The following is a 23,104-nucleotide window of genomic DNA, read 5'->3' as shown; positions in this document are numbered from 1 at the left end:
AATGAGAAAAGCAGTCGCTTTTAATGTAACAGTTAGACTCTTTCTTTCCCAAAAAATTAGTATATTTGAGACAGTAATAGTGTGCTAAATTCTTGCTTTTGGACAACAACACAGTAATTATGGCTAAAAACGTGCTTTGAAACTTGTCACTGCTTGAGCACAAATGCCCAAGGCAATGCTAAACCAACACAGTCTCATTCTGAACCGATTTTCTTAAACTGTGCATTATACCCTTACATATTTTAATTCATGTTGGAACAAAGCCATTCAACTCTGCAACTTTGCATTCTTCCTTGAGCAGATGATGAGACAAACACATGAGCCTGGGGACAGAGTGTATACATGAATCACAAAAGGTATATGCTTAATTAAAGAGCACTGCTGTCACTTTTTCCAGATAAAATTCATATAGCCCTCATCTGAGTCAAGTATGAATCAGGATCCCTATCCCAATGTCAGGAAACACATGCTGCTCAGCACAGAGCAGCTGAAAGAACCGTATTGAACTGCTTCTGATGAAGCTCATTTGAGCTGACTTGTGACAAGCACACCAAGAGGAGGCCAGGGAACCAACAGTGATTCCTTCAAGATTAGGCTTTGCAGCCTGCGTACGCCAATGTCTTACTTGTTTATGTTGCTGCCTTCCTTCAGGCGCTCTCCTGCAGCTCCCGTTTTGGACACTCTCTCGCTCCCAGCCAAATCCACCAGGCTGACCTTGCTGACCTTCTCTCCAGAATTCTGCACAGATGGGACATGGGAGAACAACAGCTAAGGAACACTGTCAGGAAGCACCAACATGCCTGACACTGGCAACCACAAAACACTGTTCTTCGTAATAATGTGGGTTAAAGTATCACATTCAAGACATGAGAGAAGAAGGAATTGTCAGAGGTCTTATAGCTCTTTAAAAGTCACCCATCTATTTTCTGGTAAAGGCCTGAAGCACTAAGGAACTAGAATCAGTCACGTGGTAACATCAATCACCTTATGGCAGAGTAGGCCATTAAAACACATTAACTCCAACAACTGTTAAGACCTAAGAAGGTTTCATGGTGCCAATATAATCTTAAAAAGTGATCCAACTGTTTATCTGGTGTGCTTCCTCACTCTTCCAGGGTTCTCTTAATCTTGATTACTGGACCCCATGGCATCAAAAGTCAAAGCACAGCTAAACAGAGCATGTATGTGGAAGAGGAAGGAAGAAGAAGAATCCACCACGACTTCATAAATTAATCAACAGAAACACATACACCAGAATGCAGGTCATAGAGTGTCTGAGTCACTATAATGTTGAACACAGCATGAGAGCGGCTGCTTTCTTCATTCATGTTGGTTGCAGCAACTGTTCGTGATTTGTTTCCCTCTGACATCAGTGACTCAATATCCTAGAGCAAAAAGAGTAAAAAGTAATGCTAGGATAAAAGTAAAGTATTGTGCTTGCTGAACAAAATCCCTGTCTAGGTGGAAGGGTGTGTACATGTGGGAGAGAGGAACAAGGGAAGGTAGAAGTAATGGGAAAATCCTTTGCACATTTTGAGATGTATTGGTACAGAAGGCATGTGAGTCCACAGAACAATGTTAAATCATATCTCTGTTTTAAGGGCTGCACTTAAAAGCCCAGCAACTACAGTCAATGCACCTTCTCCTTATCTCTTGCTGAAATATGTTGGTGACATCCACATTACAAATCATTTTGTTTAATGCCAGGAATCCGGCCAGCACAGATTCATTTACACAAGTGAACACAGGGCATCTCCTTACCGAACTGCACTAACGCTATCTTCACTTAACTGGCTCAAAAAGTTACCTCACTTCAACCTCTACCTTCCCACATGTGTAGAACAAAGATGACTATGCAGAGCCTGATATATGTGCTTGCTGAGTCTTCCAAAACAATTTCAGAAGTCATCAGCCAAAGCTTAAGCATGAACAACACTTACTAGAAGTTGCACAAAGGAGTTGTGCTCTCAAAGTAAGCAATTTACCATAAAGGCTGCAAAAGTAGTTCTTATAACTGTATAATATACACAGATGCTGCAGAAAAATAAAAAACCCCATAAAAAAGCAAAACGTAACACTAAACAAAGAATTAATATTTTTTAAAAAAACACTTTCAAATCAATTTCCTCATAAAAAGAAGTCCTACATGATTCATAAAACTGCACTGCTTTAATTATTTCCATGGTGCCTGTAGTGGTTCATTGGCTTCCACAATACTAATTTAGTTGAATGTGTTTTGGTAAATCAAGTGGGCTTAGATGCTGTTGTGATTTAAGTTATGAATCACCTATATACACACCTATATAACATAGAATGTAGTATTCAACAACAAAGTCAAATTCATGCTGGAAGACTAATATCCTTATTTTAGAATCCTCGTATTTCCTGTGTTAAGCAAACATTGTGTTCATGGCATATAGCACATACAGTGAAAACTGCAAATTAATGAGATAGCACTAGTATATTTGTAACTAACATAAAGGCAAAACTAGTGCTTCCACATGAAATAAATATTCCTGAAGAATTAGAGAGGATCCTTGCAAGTGCCAGAGACCATAATCACTCATGAACCAAAATATCTGGATAGACATTAGTTTACCTCTTCTGAGATTCCTACTGCTTGTGTTTTATTTATACATAACACTGCTTGTGTTTTATTTATAAACTTGTCTCTGGTTTAGATTTACCTCAAAGTTTGTAACAGCCAGCTGAGACAGGCCATCGACATATGGACCCAGCACCTTGTGCTCTCGAACCTTGAGGGACTGCCGACTCCTGTGGAATAAAGTACACTGTATGCACAATCTACTAATTAGCACCGATATCCAAAAATTACTGTAATATGAAATAAGTACCTTTTATATAGCAGAAGTCAATTTATGTATTTTTAAATATTAACAGGAAGAAGAAAGTATTCCAGAATTCATAACTCAAACCATAAAGACTCAAACCAATTGAACCAGTTTTGATCTATATACATCAATTATTTTTAATGCATCCTCCCACCCCTGTATTTGTGGCTGGAACAAAACCTGAAATGCCTTAACTGGCAGAAAGAATGCTCAGCAAAAATAGGAAACTAAGAATCCTCCCCCCCTGCAATTTGCTAAATCTTCAATTCTTCTCGCATTACACTTTATTGACACATACCCAGTCTCAAATCTACCTTTTTAACTAACTTGCCTACTTATTCACCTTCTGCAGTTATGTTCAAGAATTTAAATATAAGCCACATTTATCAATGCTCAGCTGAAAAAGTCCTATCAAACTATTTCCTGTATACACAACTCCAAGCCAGAGCACCTAACCAGTATTTCTGTGTAGACAAAACAGGAGAAAGAATTCCTAAGTATATTCTAAGGTGTCACCCTTCCACATTCAAAAAGTTCAACATCTAAATCATAAGGACCAAGGTGTGAATAAACTACAAATTTCTTCTAGCTGATGAAAATTCCTACACAAACACTGCCTGGATCACCTGGCTAAAACACCCCAGAATTTACTTGTATGTGGTCTTGCTTTCTAGTCGTAAAGTACTTCATACAGTATTTGTTTGCATCAGTAGGATGGTATCCTAATGTTTAAATTGATCACACCAGTTACTATTTCATATACAAACTCCGTATGAATATTCTCTTTTTTTCTGGTGTTTGATACCTAATTCTCTCTAAGGAAGTAATACAAACACACATTTCGAAAAAACCTTCTCAGGAACTTCCATATTTTTAGAGTTTTAGACAAAAATTCAGAAAGCTGTGAGGGAAAGTGAAGCTACTCACCCTTTTGGGTCAAGTAGATCTCTGACTTTCTCATTGTAGATTTCCATATAGGACACTTCAACTTTAAAAGTATGAGATTGATTTTCTTCTACAGAGATTCTCTGAAATAAAGCACAACAGAGCCGTGGGATCAGACCCAGTTGCTCTGCATTGCCCATCATGGAAAAGGATTTTCCTGAACCTAAAGGAAAAAAAGGAGAAGATGCTTTAGAATATATTTCCTGAATTACTCATTTGTTTAAAAAGCACATTTTAATTCTCTTTTTATTGCTCCAGAAGCATGTATCAGAAAAGCATGACATGCTATTCCAGACAGATGGCTTATTCTTTGGACACAGTAGAGGTAAACAAAAAGAGAAATTATCCAGAAGGTTTCTTTCAGCTGGGACATTACTTGGGACCCCTTGGAACACACTTAAACACTAGAAACTGAATGAGCCTTCTGTAGGAACTACTCCTTTCAGGCTTTGAAAGAGGCCCCAACAGGTAGCAACCACGATCATACTGACAGAGCTCCTTTTAAGAAATTCACTTGTCACTGGCTGTGCTAAATGTATAGGTAATATAATGATATTTCAAAATACAATTTTTAAGTGTTATCTACCTTAATATTTATGTTTTGTTGTTCTTACTTCCCATGTGCACAAAGCGTTCTTCCCCTTTAGGGCACTCACCTGTCTGTCCATAAGCAAAAATACAAGCGTTATATCCCTGAAAGGCCTTTTCAAGAATTCCTTCTCCAAGGCACTTGAACACCACTTCTTGACCTAGAAAGTAATTCGTTTTGTTTATTTTGAATTGTATAACATAATAAAACTGACTGAAAACAAGAATAAAAAAGGCTTGCACATTATTTTTTACTAATGAGAGCACTGATGAATGAGCACATTCATCATGTACAACAGTGTTAAGATTAAAACTATTGCCTGATTGTAGTGTAACAGCTGCTCGTGTTTAAATATATTGCTGACTATCTTGTGAAGGGAGCAGTTCTTCAGAAATTGTCATATAAGTTGAATGCTTAGAAAATAACGTGGATGTCTAAATTTTTTATTATTTCAGTGTAGTTTCTGCAATTAATATGCATTATTTAATCACAACCTATACCCAAAAGAATTCTGTAACAAAATTTCAATTAAACCCATTGGTGACTGGGACATTAGGGGCACACAGGAATACAAGTAGTCGTTCTCTTGGGAACTGGCCTCAAGTTTCACCATTAGCTATTACAATTTACCCTGTGGCAAGGTGATGTTGGATCCAAGATAAAAGCATTCCAATCACATTCAGGGAGAAAATGCATATTAGGAGGCTGTGAGACTTCAACAGAGCTGTTTGAGGACACATTCTGCCAAATCCATAAAATTTGAAATGTCAGACACAGAATTTGATAGTCTGAAAATTGTCTCCCTGAGCAGGCAGATTTTAGATGCACTTCAATCTTTCAGATGTAGCAGATGAAAATAGTAGTTGATTTTGTTTTGTTTTCAAAATAGGAAAGCCCAGAATTTGTACACCACGAAGAGGGTCAATGTGTTGTATGCTTTGAGTTCTGATCAGACAATTACACCAGCTGTATGTACACCCAAAACAAAAAGAGCTGAGCTAAGGACAGGATTTGTACACCTTGTGTATGGTTTTAAACTTACATTCTCTGCCTGGTGACTTTCTGAACAGCTGTGATCAGCTGCCTCTCTCATCTTGGTATGGGAGTTTCAGCAATTGTCAGTTAGGAGAAATTATTTCTTACACTGGATGCAGCAGCGACTTCTGTAGTCTCAAAATGGCATATACTAGCATCAAAAATATTCTAGCTACACAATTATTTATGAGAACATCTACATTCCAAAGCCCAGAAAATTCCTGCAGAACCACCTCTGGAATGACTGCAGAATGTTTTAGAGGCATGTAAACAGGACAAAAAAGTACATTACTTTTATTTTCCTTTAATTAGAACCTAATTTCTTCTCTCCTGTAAGGAAAAAACAACTGCAGTGATGCACTATCAAATGGTCTTTGTGTATCTTTCTAGCTGAATTTCTAAAATTCCCAAGTGTCACTGGACTTGGATTAACACAGCTCAGAAATGCTAAATATAGGAACTAAAACCAGAGGAAAATCTGCTGTATTCTGGAGTAACTCTATTTCCTTCACCATGCACATTCAGTCACTTCTCATTCAATGAGGGGTCATTTGGCCATTTTATAGTAGCTATGCTGAGAGAGCACCGTTCAACAAGCTGGAAATAGAGAATGTTCAACTACTAATGAATGAAATATATCAGCAGAAGATTTTACCAAGAATCTAGAATAAACAAAAATTTGCTTTCTAACCAGCTCCTGAGGGAGCCACTTACTATCTTGCTTGCTGAGCATGAATGTAAAAACAAGCAAAGACTGAAGATGAGTATAAGTGTTATAATATATATACATTACACAGTGATTTTGAGCATAGGATAAAACCATTTGTCAGAAGAGGAAAAAACTTCTATCACCCACTTCTGACCAAGCAATAAACCAGTAACCTCCTCCATGTTTCATAAGGGAAAAAAAGCAAATACCAAAGTGTTTTAGAACTGTGCATGGTCATAATGACCATAGGATGACCTACAGATTCTTTTACTGCTAAATATCAAGGAAGGAATCCACTTTAAATCTCACCAGCAAAGTCGGTTTTATTTTTCAGGAAATACATAATTTTCAAACTGTCATCACAAACAGAAAATCAATCAGACACTGATATATAACTCTAAAATGGTATTTTTATTACATACTTTAAGAGCTCAGCAATACCAACATAGACAAATGGGTCATTAAAGAGTGTTGCTTATAGTAATCAGTTAAATGATCATGGGATAAAGTAAGATTTCGTTTTAAGGGCACTCACAGAAAGGAACACAAAATGTTGAACTTCAATAACGGATATTTTATTAATTTGCAAATGCAGGGCACTGAGGGTAGCAGTATATCATCCATGATATTTTTCTATTTTTCATTAAGAAACCTCACTGCTTCCCCCATGAATTTTATTAGTGGGTCTGCAAACTGATTACAAACTCTGTATTATACAGAATTATGTCCATATGCGCTTACAGTCAAAAGAAATAATGCAGATCCAGTGCCTACACTGCTGCATTTCTGTTTTGCTAAATAAATCTGTACTGCCTGCAATTCATACTTTTTCTTTTCTTCCACAGATGGCTGGCATTTAAAGAGGTAAGCAGGGGTTTTAACTTATTACTTAATTTTCATCAAATGGGAGAAATTTAAAAAAAAAAAAATTTGCTTAACAGGAGGATTTCCCCTACACTAACCCTTATTGTCATTAAGATTGGAATTCTCAATCTTCCAGCTGGCTAAGACAACACAGCATCTTACAGAGGCAATTAAAGGCCAGAAACATCCATCCTCTCTCCCACCTTCTGCTCAGAACAGGGGCAAGCTGGGGGCAGCATGCCCAAGGCTGCCAGGGTGCCACAGGTAAGTAAATGAGCTGCCAGTTCTCACAGGCCAGGATCTCCCCCCTGCTCATCCTTTTGAGGAAAGGGAAGCAAAGTCTGGTGAATTCTTCTTGCAGACCAGGAACAGCTTCAATGTTAAGTCAAAACTACAAATAGACAAGACACCTGTGTCTGCTCAAAATCCACAACTCACTATCTCTCATGAGGGTAGAAGGGCAGAGTTCTTTAAGCCAATTGCCTGGTTTGCTTCCTTTTAAAAAAGAAAGTGCAGCAGTCAGCATACATATTTCCTATAAAATTACAGCTTAGCTCAAAAGTCAGGTGTATGGCCTTTCAGGACAACATAGGCTGTAGAAACACACAACTGAGATTCCAGGCCAAACATGATGCAGGTTAGGGAGTTATGAAAAATCCATGGGCAAGTTGATACAGTCTGGGGTCCCAGGAATGGACCTGCTTAAGTGCTGCAGTAGTTATTTATGCCATCTCTTGAGTCCTTCCAAAACTGAAGGGTTTCTTCTCTTCCTTTTAAATTCCACTTCAAAAGGCTCTTACTGTTGTCCAGGCTTGTAAAAAGAATTCTTTGTTCTCACCTTTGAGAATTTCTCAATATCCTCCTCTTCACCAAAATGCTGAGCAGTTATTTGTCTCTGTGAGCTTTTCAAGGCAAGCAGGTGTGTCCTTTTTCCATGAACTGACTCTTCACCCATTCAAGTCAAGAAGAGATGGTAATAAGCTGGTTTGCTTATTCTCAAAACACCTCTACTGCAGCCTATAGACAAAGCTCATCTCTCTTTCAGATCAAGGCAAACTCATTCCGTCCTACAACCAAATTCCCCTCACTCCTCAAAAACTACTTCATTGACTTCTCTTCCACCCCTTTCCAATAAGAGATCCATATTTTCACCAAACACTCAACTATGTCTTTCAAAAAAAAAAAATCATCAGAAAAAAAGGTGCAGAAGTTAGCATGTGATGATCAGCATAAACCATTCCTTGCTTGGAATGACACAGACACAAACTTTTCAGAAATGCACGGCATCAGTATTCAGTGCAAAAAAACAAACAAAAAGCCTCCCACACTGAAAGAGTGTAGGCTTAGATGGGATACATGGAAAAAATTATTTACTATGAGGGTGACGAGGCGCTGGCACAGGTGGCCCAGAGAAGCTGTGGAGACCCCATTCCTGGAAGTGTTCCAGGACAGGTTGGACGGGGTCTCTCTAACACAGGATATCAAGTTGTTAAGAGCCCCCTCATCTTGGGAGACAGAGATCAGAGCACCAATTCCACAAAGTCTTGTGAAGAGTTTAATTCTCTTCTGTACTCCAGACACCCTGCTGTCTTTATGAGAGATAGTCTTGCAAGGACAGCTTCAAAGATGCCCTCTAGAAGTTTTTTGTCACACAAAGGTTTCCTTAACTATTTCTGTTGGTGATATCACTGGATCATTTAGAGTTTTAGAATGCAGTTTCCATTTCAACAGAAAAAAAATTGCTAAAAAAGCAATTCTGCTGCCAACAGCAACAGTATACCTAGGTTTTCAAGTCCTGGAAAGATAAGGTAGGTACTTCCTGAACTTGAGCACAGAAAGTAAATTAGTATGAAGAAAACAAGCCTTGATGTTCAGCCAGATAAGGTGAAGATCTCTCACAACAGAAAGAGATGGCTAAATACCATTTCAGGGTCAGCCCTGCATCCCCAGAGCCTGAGAATTAAGTTTATCCAAACAGGAACCTTGCTCTTCAGTGAACGGTATTAGTAAGTGATGGTAGTACCATAGATTAATCAATAAAGTGAGAAATAAAGCCAGTCTGACCATGTGTGATAGTTTTAAAGAGCCTGTAACAAATGTGCATTTCCAGGAGTAGACAAACTTTGGGTTTGTGGGCATTTAAAAAAACAACAAGGAAGAGTTATCCACATATGTTGCCTGTGGTGCACACCATTCTGTGTGTTCTCATGTCCCATCCATCAATCAGCAAAATCTTTAATACAGTGTGATATACACAACTATATATTTATTCAACACAATGCCAGATGAGCACATTTTGATTTTGCACAGAGAGCAATGACTGATAGGGTAGCCTAGTACTTGCTAAACCTTTCACTGTATCATCTCCCACTGTATCTCTGTGATACAGGTAAAAGGGGTTTTCAAGAAACTAAATTTGTCACACATGCCTTTTTAAGAATTTTACTTCAGCTTAAATTTTCGAGCACTCTGGACTTAGCTTTCAAGCTTTACACGTGTTTCCTTTTAATTCTGCAACTAATCCCTGCTCTTGCCAGTGACATTAAACTTACACATCCACAGAGAGCTACTTTGGGCAAGGAGTGTTTAATGCACCTAGCTTCCAGATTAGGATTCCTTCTGTAGTCCAGCATCCACAAGATACCAGTTTAGCTCAAAAGGTCAGGTGGCCAGATGGCTTGTTTGGACTCTAAGATTATACCAAAGACTGTTACAGAATTAACAGTCTCTGGATGTAAGACAAGATGTATATTTGCAAGGTGCCTAGGACAATGGAGGTTTGTTCCATGAGGCAAAGAAGCTATCAGAAATCCCAACCAAATCCAGTTAACATAATTTTTTTTTTTTTCTTAACAAAAAAGCACAGTCATTGAGGCCAAGCTGTGAAACAGACTTGAGGAGTCTTAATATTAATAATATATAAAAAATGAAATATTGCCATATCAGCATTTGGTTTGTCAGACCTAAACCAAGAAATGCTACCATTGTATAGGAAGCATCAGCTCATGCACAAGCAGGTGAACAAGCCAACAACCCAGTAACTTAAGCCTGAAACACTTTGGGTTTAGTTTTCAATTACTTTTATTTTGATATTGTATCAAATCCATTATGTTCTAAAACATAAGGGCTGGCAGCCACAGGACAGCTTCAAGACCATACAACAAACACAACAACAAAATCAGTGAAACCATTGTTTTTTGTATGCAACTCTTTAAGCTCACATTCTTAGCATATTTCTGAAAAGAAAAAAAAACCACCAACAAAGCCTCCCACACAGCCTTCCACCAAGAAAAAAAACCCCAGCAAACAACACAACCTTCCCCACCCCCCACCCCCACTCCCCCCCGCCCCGCAGCAAAACAACAAAAAAGCCCAAAGCCAACATAAAAAACAGTTTTGATTTTCTTTTTTCCCAGGCAGGAATATTAACTGTAACAGGCAAAAAAACACCTCATAACTTTCTGGCCAGTAAGAAAATGGAAGAGATGCAAGGCACAGTTTTCTAGAAACCAACCCAACAAGAGGGTAATCTACATACAGGTAATAAAACTTCAGTTCTCAGATAAAACAAATCCAATTACAACTTCTGAAACATGCTAGGGAGATCTAGCTTTGACTCAAATGAAAAATAAATACATCTAGAGCCCCACTGAATTCACCTGGAGGTGGGTACAACTGAGACAAAAACAAGTTTAACAGGTTAGGAGTGTTTCTCAGATCTATCCCTTCTCTGCCAGTGGGCTAATGCCACACTGTACCTAACAGGCGTAACTCCCACGTGCACACTGGAGGCACACAGGGTGAAGATATGGGTGCACACCATCATCTCCTTCCTTTTAAAGGAAACAGGGCTGTGCAGGCACATAACAAGGTGCTGTGGGTTCCAAAGGCTCTCCCAGACTGAACTAAAAATACTGTGCAGCGCATCTGTTCAGTGCAAACACAGCTCTTGAAAGCTCAACCAGTGAAAAACTTTTTTCCTGAAGTAGCCTCTCTTTGCTCAGGCAATTAAGAAATATAGCAGAATCTATAACCAAGTGCAATCCTCAAGGTTTGGCATTTCATACCAGAGGCTACAGTAGTCAGGGATATATTTTAACACATGTATATGGCAATTCATTTATGAGATCACTGATCTCAAACTTTGAGGTAATGAACCCTATTATCCTTCAAGATTTCTTATGGGCCATAAAACTTCATAATATGAATATCTAAACTGAATGCTTGGGGTTTTTTCCTTTCCATGGACCACAGTCATGAAATCCCAGTGTTCAGAGCTCTCTCTACCAAAACAAGTCCTCTTATAAAATATCAATATACTAATAGACAAATCCAGTTATGAGAAAACTGCTAGGATTACACTCTTGCGTGGATTATCCAGCTTTTGGGAGGAAGGAGTCACAAAGCTGATCGCTCAAAATACATTAGGGATCTGAACAGTCAGACTATGAATCACTTGAAAGACCTGAGATAACCACACCGTCTGAGGAGAACACGTTTTATTCCCCTTTCATGCACAGAGATGCAGAGCACTAAAAACACACATGTTCATCACTAGCATCAGTCAGAAGTAATTGCTGCTGCAGAAATGAAATTTTAAGTGACAGCAACAATCACAAAAGGCTCTTCCAGGTAATAAAAAAAGGAACACTATGGCTTAGATGTAAAAGCATCCCTCCTGAACAGTGCCCCAGGCACCCTAAAACTGCATTCCTTCTCAGCTGAGGGGCTAGCACTCAGATGACTCAATCCCTGTAAAAGTGTAAGTCTGCCTCTGTGAAGAAGTCACTTGAGCATCACAGTGCAAAAAAAAAAAACCAACCCCAAACCAACTCCACAAAACAAAGGCCCAAACTCCCATAAGTTCTCAAATTATTTATACTGTCCAATGTATAGAAAATAGTTTACCTGCATATTTTGTGGTGTTTGATTCATCCATGGACCAGAAGCAGTGATCAAAGGCAAACACCTGTAGAAGCACGTAAAAAGACAAATTAGGAACTCTAGCCACAAGACATTTCTTTTAAAGCAGTACATATCCATGACAGTGTAATTGCATCTAGGCTCTACTATTTCTGCAGATCCTAAATCAAGACTGTAAAAAGGCTTCATCAGCAGGAACACTTTTGTGTAATCCTGAGAGTTACAAAGCTCAATACTTCTGTTCTATCTGTATGACACACTATACAGATTACTCCTTACTCTATCCCCTAATACAGATTTCAAAACACAGACAAAACCTAATAATTAACTCCACACTTCTCTAGGCACTGACAAATGTTTCTGCCAACAGTAACAAAACAGCACCCCAAGGACTCAGTATACAGAATTGGGTCAGATGACTATTTAGCAGACATCAGCACAAACGCACAGAAAAGTCCATCCACATGGGATGGACTTCTGATACTCAATGAAGAGCATTACTATCTACTGTCCACATTTGCCTTAAGGAGCAAATAAATAGTATCAGACTGCCTGCCTAAACTAAGAGCACAGTACTGCATCTCAGTATAGGAAGCTCGGAAACTACAAATAGAAGACATAGTCCTATTAGAGAAACAAGCTATCAGAGCTTGCTCTTAATGAAAAGATTTAATATCACTTCAGTCAAGAGTTCCAGTGAGCTAGAAATTGAACGAGATTCAATATTGTGCTCAGAGGGCTTGCAAACCCGGAACAGTGTCCTGTAAAACCACTTAACACATCGAGATTTGATCCAAGTTTCTTTTCCTGCACATTTGAGATATTTAACATTGGTTTTTTACAGCTTTAGATTGCTACAAACAGCTTAAGCTGCAGTGTATTTTCCACATTTTGCCATAATAAACTGACTCTGGATTAGTTAACAGTATAGATTCTGGTTTTGTTATTTGGTTTGGGTTTTTTGGGGGGAGCACAAGAGGTGGGGAAAATCTCAAACCACCTTTTTAATAAAACTTTGCCTGGGTCAAGATTTTCTTTGCCTGGTCATCCAACAGGTAATCTTTGTGAGACAAAACATGCATGTCAGTGTAGGACAAGAGCCACAGGCTCTGACAGCCAAAACATGTAAATTGCCTAGAGACAAATCCTGAGGTGAGGAAGAAGATGGATCATTTTCTTTTGGCTTTTGGGGATGAAGAACATCTTGAAGTCCCTGCTATTCAGAGTTGCTACACAATGTAATCTACTGATATGTTGTAATCTAACCCTTCCCAAGATGTCTATTGCTGCAAATATTCCAGAAGGTAACATCAGGTTAGGACAGTAACCTTACCTCCTGCCCTTTCCTCCAGCTTAATGCAAAACACATGAAATGGCCTGAGAGAAGACTTAATACAGAGACAACACTTAGTCTGTAAGACTGAGGAGTTCTGGAATTCCCTTCTGAAGAAAAAACAAACTCATAATAATAATTTAACAGGGAGGCCTGAGTCACTGCAGCACAAATAGAATCAGACATTATCATGAATCAGGATGCTCCCTGATGTGACTGAGTCAAAGATGTCGTTTGGCCACTAAACTGCAAGTAAAATGCAGCAGTTACTTCACCTTGTCTTCAGACATTCACACAAGCAGGGAGCATTTTAAGTTACTTTTTGTGCATTTGATCATCAAATATAGGCATAAAACCATGTCATCAGTAAGAACACTAACCCTTTTCCTAACTTCTGTAGTCCAAGAACTACAGTTTCTCTTCTCATATTCCAATTGTATGGAGATTTTCCTCAGGGGACTTGGTAACAATACCTAGTCTCTCCAGTGCTCCAATGGCAAGCAACTAAATCACAAGAAAAATCCCCATACCCTTCTGTAAGGATCCAAAACTGCCCATTCTCCCCCCCATAACACTAAGTGTTATCTGCAGTGGATCACACAGACCATTTAAAAAGGTTACCCAGCTATACCTGCTCATGCATAGTGACTTAAATGTCAATACAGCAGTACTGTAGGCCAATTTAATCTATTGTCCTACACTTTTTCCCCTTGGTTAACACAGAAAATGATGACACGATCATTTAATGACTTCTAATTTAAACACTGATCTTGCAAAGACACTCTTAAAACTAAAATATGTGCTTGCAGCCAAGTGTTTCTCTTAGAAAAGCAGATTTTATTGGGATATTTTTTAAATGGTAAAAATTGGTCAGACTGGTTTTCAAAAGGTCAAAAATGATTATGCAATAGGAAGAGAAAAATTCTGTCTCAAGATAAAACAAATGTAAATATAGCCTTTTAGTTTGTTTTCATACTAAACATAAAAAGCCAGAACATGGACTTGGTCTATTCATAAAATCTCTTCTGGAAAATTGCCAAATCCTTCTAACAGAAGTAACAAGATTACTTTAAAAAGAAAGTGTCAGGCAAAAAGGCAGAAACTGCTGGGGCATGCACTACCTGCAAAACATGCAGAGCAGCTGCAGCAAAACTCCCCTTTCCATTAGAACAGGCAGGTGAACACTTAAACGTTACTTTGATTAGTGATGACAAAACAGCAACCTTGAACACTCCCAGCCACCATACTTTAAGGATTCACCCAAGCAAAACAATTGTATGGACAACTGAGACCTTTGGGAAAACAGATTGCAAACGCAGGAATTAACTGGGTAAAAATAAGGCACACAGGAGCAAGATACACGGTCCCAATCAGCAAGGCTCTTCAACATGTACATCAGGAAGGCATTTTATGGGTAATATCTGTAGGCCAGTATCCTACCGAAAGAGTAACCCTTGTACAGAAAAGATGACAAAAAAGATAACTATTTTATATTTTTCTGATGCCCAGTGCAGGAACGGCAGGACAAGCAATCCCAAATTGAGCATGGAAGCATACTTGGGGTCAAGACACAGAACCTATGCCATGAAGACAAAACTAAGTATTCTAAGTATTATCTAATGTGCTCCCTCTTCTTTCTCCTCTCTTCACTGATTATTATTCCTTAAAATGGAAGTGGTGGGTATTACATTTTTTTCTGATAGAAGTGTGCAGAATCATTATTTTTTCTTATTAATTTTTTCTCCCCAGAATCCATTTTTCTGAAGAAGGTATTAACCCCTGTAAATATGACTATCAAAGCCATGAGAAGTTCTGTTAATGTTCAAGTCTCAAACTCAATGGCCAATATTCAAACTGGGCATTACCAGGCACTGAAAATGCCTTTTTAGCAAAAATCTTTACCAACTTGTACCAAAGCTGTATCTACCAACTATATCAAAACTACTGAAACGTATTTGAACAGAGGTATCTGTGACACAAACACAACTCTTTAAACTTCAAGCATCCTATGTGACTTAGTTTTTAACTACATTTTGGAAGGTGTGCAATAGTATTCTTTACTCTCATTAATAATGTTCTGGGCTTTTAAACAAGAGAGGGAATTAAACAAGCCTTAAAATTTTCTTATTTTCTGCAAGATTCTGTATCTCATACTCATCCTAGCATCTAAAAGAAAAAGCTAGATAAAAGGAAGCTGCCAGAAACCTGCCACAGTAAGGTAGAAGGTTATAAACCAAAGATTTTGAATGAAGGGATGAACTGGGTACGTTCAGGACAATTACATAAAAATGGAAATTAATGAGAAAGAACTAGCTGGGAACTGTTGGATCCTGGTACTACTGTATCCAGAGTCATTGTAAGCGTGCACATTACAAAATGTTAAGTAGGCCATTTCTAGGTTACAGGGAACTATACTTGGGAGTGTTAGCAACTATTAGAAATTGTACAAAATATTTGTTCTGGTAACCACAACATTTAAGAAAAACAAAAGATACTAGGCTTTGATTGCTTCAGCAAACACCTGCAGCAGTTTAGGAGAGCAGCTGGTTATTCTGCTAAGGAGACAACTGGAGGTTATGGCTTCTTCAACAAGGCAAACTGGGATGCAGGCCCATGCATCCATCTCTTATGTCAGTGAAAAATCTGGAGTTTTGTCTCAAATTCATCTGTACCTGTGGCTTTAAAATGAAATTGCAGATTTTAATTAGATTTTAAACTATAGGAGCCATTGTGCCTGCTGCTGCAGTAGTATCTCACAGAATCTGAAAAGACAGCCAAAGGGGTGTTCACATCTTAAAAAGGCAAAACAACATTCTGCAGAACTTGTTTTCATTAAGGTTCCTAATCAGTGGCTTGAAGAATTAATAATTTTAAGGGTTTATGCATTCAAGTTACAGGTAATGAGTACCATATCCAATATTAACTGCTTGCCAGTTCAAGCCAAATTACATAATTAGTTTAAAAAGGAGTTTAATTTCACATTCATTATTCTTTTGAAGTCTAATCCTCAGTATAAGCCAGGCAGAATCTGGGGCTTCCAGCATTTAGCATGCATTACCCAGATTGAACATAATCCCTAAGACATTGTCTGCGCAGCTATAAAATGTTGCAAATGTATGGCCAATGTTTAATAGCCATTTCCATCTGATCAAGAGATGGCCAATTAACCACAATTTGCTTTCATTGAGAAGCAGTCAGTCTGACAGGTTGGGTGACTTATGGGGCTACCTGGTTGCTAAAAAGAAAAGGAAGGGAGAACTGAGGAGGAGAAGCTTTCATTCACCAGGCAGCTGTTCCTACATCCCTCTTACAACTGCTGATGGAGATAAGTAATAAAGGACATACACAAGGAACTGGCAGACAGAGTCTACACCAGTAAGTTTAATGTAAGTGGAAGCAATTAAAGAATTGAAAAAAAAAAAAAGTTGGTCACTGTATGACAAACACAAGACCTACGACAGGGCTGAAGAAGTGGGGAGAAAAAATCCAAAGGGACCTGGGGACACAGCTCACAGATCTCAGCTCAGAACAAGGGTTTTACCTTGTCACAAAATTGCACTTAAATGCTTAAATGTTTGTAGAAATAGCAAAATAGCACCCTAATATCCTTATACAAATCTTCCTATCACAGCTTCTGAGCTACCAAGTTGAACTGGGAAAACAATTTATCCATGACTGATGATAAACTAGCATACTAAAGATAAAGAGACTTCCAATATTTACAAACTTTATTTAAGAATTTTTAATTCGAAAATCAACTGTGTGCAGTACCCTAAAAACCGTGTAAATCAAGAAATGTCGTATCACATCTTTACAAACCCAGCAATGCCTATTTTCCACCGATGGCACTAATCTTCTTCTGTCTCAATCTGATAAACATTTCACATAACATCATAAATTTCAGCACTATAGCTTAAGGATATTAATGACCATCCAACTATACCTAACAATAATGTGACATTTATGCACAAGAGTGCAGCTGTTCTGGTTTTATCAAGGAAATAAAGGCCATACATAAGCTTTTACATAATGCCCAGAATATCTTTATCTGCCTATAATGGACACAAATGAGGTACTACAGGAAATGAGGGTTCTTGTAAAACCATTTTTTTTGGTGGAATTACAACAACAGAAAGAAGGAGGGTTTTCCTCCTTTTACAAAAATGTTTAACAACGATCAAGCTCTCTTTTATTAAGTATATCAAGTGACAGAAGAACTTCATTAAATGTCCCAATAGGTAGATATCACTTGGTCTCCCACCCTTCCTCTGCACTACAAACAGAGACAGTCTTTACCAAGTGAATTCTGGTGCACTTTGGCAACTATTACACTAATTAGTAATTCCTGGCTATCATCAAGTGCAAACAAAAATGGTTTATTTATTACTAGGTGTTTTTTGTCGCCTTTTAAAAACAGTGTTTTAGCTTTTAAGCAGAACTGTTGTAATAAAATGTTTTACACACAACACTTATTCAGTCTTCCAAATGGTTTTACGACTGCATTAAAATTTCAGCTTGTCCTGGTCACAGCTTTAACAAGCCATCTGCCTTGCCTGCATGTCAGTTGGATTAAAATACATTCTTCTGAAATTATGAAGCTTTTAACTTGGAAGTCTGAAGAACAGATTTTTTTTTTTTTTTTTAATATGTTTTCCTTTATCCAAGCTGTTTTGATCACATACTACAATGTGATCAAATGCCCAATACTGCTGCACTGGTCAATATTTTCAAGCAGATAAAAATGTAAAAAGAGACAAAATACTTACCTTAGGTGGTTTTCTGGATGATTGGCAAAAAAACCCAGCAATGGTGATGAGAAGCATGAATACACCATTCACATAAAGAGAAGGGAGCAAATAAAAAAAAAAAAAAGAAACAAAGTCAGTGTATGTCATTACTATAATCTGAACTTCTTTTTAAATTCACAATGTATTTAAGAGTAATCATATCAGAAGATACTTAAATAACACACCACATATTTTTAACCAATAATTATTTAATTACTAATACAGTACCACACGAAAAGGGAAGCGTCAGATTCTTTACAAAAATCTAACAGAACTGCATTCCAGAAGGAAGACAAGTATCTGTTTTGTCATGAAAGACGAAACACAGCCCATCTCTGGTGGCTAATAAACCAAGCCTGCAAACTGGCAGACCAAGGTGCCAGGATGAAGCCCCATTGACTTCAGCAGTGCTACACAAGCATGTCCACGGTAAGAGTCAAGCAAATGTTTCTTGCAGAGATTATAGAAGGAAGAAAAAGAAACCTGTGTAGGCTGTGTTCTCCCCAGCCACAGAAAGCCCACACAGCACATAAGAAACCAATGCAAAAACACCATCACCCTTCACACCAAACTCCAACAAGTGCTATCAGAAATAGTACAGGGATGACAAACCCCCAGTCTAAAGACACTAGCTCGGAGTACTTCAAATTGTCCTTAAATGCTTGTATGCTTTTGCTGGGAGGCATATGGCCACATTATAAATTAAATCAACTTGGGTTTTTCTGGTGGGATTGGTTTCAAGCGAGATCGCTGCCCTGTCTCACTATGCAGCCCTATGCGCGCTGATGCCAAAGCAAGAGAGGAGGTGAACATACAGTGCAGAACTAGACTGACTTAGGCCATTCCTCAAAGCTACAACCTTAGGCATGTGTTTAAATTATATATTGAAATAAGAAATTTCCACTCACTCTTCACATCAAGGGAAAAAAAGCATGGATGAAGGAAAGAAAGAAAATGTGGATGAAGAGGAAAAACACAACGAGAAATGTCTACAGACAAACAACACAAGCAGAGAATGCAGTACGGTATATAAGATAAGATACGGATGAAAAGTTTAGCAATACATGCACTACACAAAATTCAAAGATATAAAGAGGCTACACTCTCAGAGCAGAAACACCTGGGACCAAGCCATGCTTTCATTCACCAGCGTGTACACACCAACCCCACCAACTTGGGAGAAGGGCAGGGAAGACACAAAACACTTTGAGCAGTTTTCTTAGCAACCCACAATACAAGGGCTCAGCAAAAAATTCTGAAGGGATGCGAATCCACAAACACATCTTATGCAATCTTTTCTGCCTACTCTCAGTTCGGACCTCAGATGACACATCTGCCTGAAACAGAAGTTACAGAGCTGGGACACAGGACTGGTGTAATGCAAACATCATTTGCCTCCCAGCCAAACCACTCACTGCAGCTTTACCCTTTCATTAGTGGTGACTACACAGCTCCGTCCATGGCTAGCTCATGAACAGGTGGTTCTGAACTTGTGCAGAATGCACTTATCTAATTGAAAAATACATTTAGCTCTACCCTAAATATTACCATTTTAATCCATTTTCAGATGCGATGCAATTACAATTATCAGCTTGTCTAGACAGAGTCCCAGCACCACCTCTAAACTTCCAAGAGAAGTTCCTATTGAAAGAAGTCATCCAAGTTTTTTTGGAAAGCTTTTAAATACACTCATACCTTGAAAAATAATTCAGGATTATATCAGCTTTACTAGAGAATTCCTGAGAGACTGCTGTACAGGTTCAGCAGAAGTCCTAAACAGTTTAGTTGGAAATAAAGTCCAACAGAAAGCTTATCAACTGCTTTTTCTTCCTGAGATCGTTCTTATAAGCCCTAAATGGAAAAGGTACAGAACACCACTGAAGTAAAAAAATGGTTTGACACATAATTCTTAAGACATTTACTTAAGCAGTGTAAGCCACTACCTTCTGGAAGTCTCCTCTAACTTTACTTTGATGTCTGTTTCAAGAAAAGTGTAATAGTCACTGTTTAAACCCCTGGTGGATGGCAGAGCTTCCCAGCAGCATCACTGATCTCTGGGATTTCAAAGCACAAGGAGCTGCAGCTTCCTATCATATGTCACATCCAACTGCTCCAAACTCTTAATACCAACTTCAGCAACTCCCAGTAACTCCCCGCATCACCAACAGCAATATGATCAAAGGCCTCTGGAATAAGTCAGCTATATTAACTCACAGGATAGATTTTGAAGCTATTTGGATATTCCAGCTAATCAACTCAGTGTAACCATCATTCTGGCAGTGATTCAGATGGAAACACTCCAAAATACTTCAATCAAAGAACTCAAACTAATAACTAAAGAATTGTTTACAGTTTACCAGAAATCACATCTGTGGCAGCTTAAAGATGTGCTATAAAAGCCTGCATTAGCCTAACCAAATTTTACATACTTTTTTTTTTGTTTGCTTTGCTGCCTTTTTTTTAATACGTGCTTTCTTGCTTCTTTGCTTTTCCAGAAACCAGCAGTCTTCAGCTTCATAGATAATTGAAGTTGTCTCAATTTTTAGCAAACAGTGACCATACAGATGTGGTCATTCAGTGTCACAGCTGGGGCTGGAGAGGCAAGGACACACACACACAACACACATATGGACAACAGACCAAAGATACAACATCTAAAATGTTTATTTCCAGGTATTTTTAATTCCAGGTCGAGTCATGCATGGTGTCAATGACAAGCAAAATCTCCTCTAAAGCAGACAGCTGGCATACACTTCAGGAAATTATCAAAGTTACCTAACCTTGAAATGCATCTGCACAATAGTGGATTTTGGTTTAACCTGATGGGCATCTTCAATCTGTATAATCAGACAGAAGACTGACTTTTTCTCACATGCCTGGAATTCAAAACCCAAGCACATATCACCAAGAGTCTGAAAAATATTCTCACAGGTCAGAGGAAAAGTATGAATTTCATGACCACAAAGCCCACTGAATTTCTGGATTTCCTCCTGCCTTTGTCCTTAAGCCATCATGACTTTAGTAAAGTATCACTAGAATGATTTTTTAACTTTACTGAACAGTGTGTCTGCTGTGGGTATCTACTCAGGCTTTTTGTTTCACAACAGTACTAAGCCTCTCCTGCCCTGCTTGGCTAACACACATCAAGATCTCAGAGTGCTTAGCTACCTCAAACTTTAAGCTAGATAAAGAAAGATAGGTTACAGAAAGGTTTGTGCTAATGTCAATTCTTTTTTCTGTTATCTCTTGCTGAAACTGAACTCAATCTTTCCCACATTTGCCCAGAGAAGTGACTCACAAAATGTCAGTTCTCATGCTCTGTGTTAGCACATGAATGAGAAGTCTTCCTGATTGCACTCATATTTTCTCTCTAACACCTCAACCCATTGCCTGTGACAGCACACCATGAGAGGAGTGCATTTTGCCAGTAATTTAACAGCAGCAAAGGTTCTTTCTTCATTTTTTTTAACTACCTACATTCTCTCGTAGGAGTCTCCTTTTGTCACACAAAAAGTTGATACAAGATGACATTGCATATTCTGATTAGAAAACTAGTCCCATGCAACAGGAAGCAACAGAAGACACCCTTGCACTACGAGCATCCAGAAATATGCTATATTGTCACCTTAAAGACTTGGTAACTTTCAAAACAAGACCTTTTTTGTTCCTTAGTGAGTGTTTTCAGCATTCCCAACCAAATGTTGCTCCCACCAGAAGGAAAGACATTTCATACATCAAAAAAACCTTGAAAGAATTATTTTTTTCTCTCCATTTCATATAATGAAGCTTCATCACCCCACCCACCCCCAACCCCCAGTTAAGAAAGTCACCCTCAGTAGGGACAAGGTACATTTTAAAATGAGAAGGTAGGTGTAAAAGCAGGTACTCCACATTAAAGGAGACAGAAGAACAAAGTGTCTCTGAGAAATAGGTCTTAGATTCTTTGGAACATCCACACAGCCCAATTTATCTCCAATTCAACTGTTGTAAGCAGCCAAGTAGGTCACAATTATACTATAATTATTTCACTTTTTGGAAAGTATTTGGGGGTTTTTTCTCTTTCTTTTTCTTTTCTTTTTTTCTCACATTAGTTAATCAAGATGAAGCAACCATAACCAGCTATTTTAAATAACCACACATAGTATCTATGAATGAATGAACCAGATGACTCTGCAGCTCTTGTAAGCTGACTACACCAAAAGTCAAGGTCTAAGACACTGAGTTTGAAAAAACTTTTTGCTCTCATCACATGTGCAACCACAGCAAATTCTTGGTACTCACTGACTTCCCAAATATTTAATTGCTTACATTCAGTGGTTACATAGTCATTGATGTACTCTTCAGGGTCACTGGTCAAAAGAATTATTACAAGCAACTATTAATATACAAGAAAATGGAGAAAATCCTTCAGGTTTTTTTCAACTCATCAGCTAAAACAGTCTTTCCTCTGTAAGCATAAAGATGGTCAAATTGCAAAGATCATCCTGATAAAAATAATATTTCTTAAATTTCACTGCTCCAGCATCTCTGGATTCTAAAGACCAGCTGTTCAAAACAAATATTATAGTATTTTTGAGTGGGTTTAAATTTGGTTTAGTTTTTTAAAATCCAGCTGCCTTACAGCTCAGGCTGAGCATGTCACCAGCAGCATGCACTTGCCTCACTCAAAGGCGGAGCGCAAGGGAGCAAACCTGTGGAAGGACCATCATACGGAGTGTGCCTCGCTATCCAGGACAGAAGTAACTGCACTGTTTGTTTATCCACGTGTGTGCAGCTTCCAGAGTGGCAACAGCAGAGGCAGCAAGCACTCAGCACTCCTAACTGCAAACAGCGTAAATTATGTAGAAGCAGAGAGATTGTGTTTCTCCTATCTTTCACAGTAAGGTCATGCAGCTCTAAGACCCTTCCTTGGCTCCTGGTTTATCACTGCAGGCTGTTACCTGCAGGCTTGATACCAAGCACCTTAAAAAGCCTGGCTTTATATTACTGATGAACACTGTACTAAACTACCTAGATAAAGATCACAGTCTGCCACAGCAGCAGTTTCGGGTGATTATACACTGCAAG

The 23,104-nt window shown here is 38.4% G+C and overlaps 1 protein-coding gene across 6 annotated transcripts in view; it reads right to left on the bottom strand.

The window, feature by feature from the left end:
- Positions 1–23,104, bottom strand: part of KIF13A (kinesin family member 13A) — a 104,629-nt gene that overhangs the window by 46,627 nt on the left and 34,898 nt on the right. For 5 of the 6 annotated variants that reach the window (XM_032114662.1, XM_032114637.1, XM_032114643.1 and 2 more), the window contains exons 3-9: positions 18,017–18,029; positions 11,903–11,963; positions 4,454–4,546; positions 3,780–3,960; positions 2,688–2,775; positions 1,251–1,385; positions 626–738 (exon numbers count right to left, since the gene is read on the bottom strand). In XM_032114662.1, the coding sequence (XP_031970553.1) occupies positions 626–738; positions 1,251–1,385; positions 2,688–2,775; positions 3,780–3,960; positions 4,454–4,546; positions 11,903–11,963; positions 18,017–18,029 (684 nt within the window). The remainder of the gene's footprint in view (positions 1–625; positions 739–1,250; positions 1,386–2,687; positions 2,776–3,779; positions 3,961–4,453; positions 4,547–11,902; positions 11,964–18,016; positions 18,030–23,104) is intronic. The other variant, XM_032114669.1, reaches the window with a different exon arrangement.

The sequence above is a fragment of the Corvus moneduloides genome, chromosome 1, assembly GCF_009650955.1.
Source record: "Corvus moneduloides isolate bCorMon1 chromosome 1, bCorMon1.pri, whole genome shotgun sequence".
NCBI classification, from domain to species: domain Eukaryota; kingdom Metazoa; phylum Chordata; class Aves; order Passeriformes; family Corvidae; genus Corvus; species Corvus moneduloides.
Note: the sequence above shows the minus strand (reverse complement) of the source record. Positions and strands in the feature narration are given on the sequence as shown.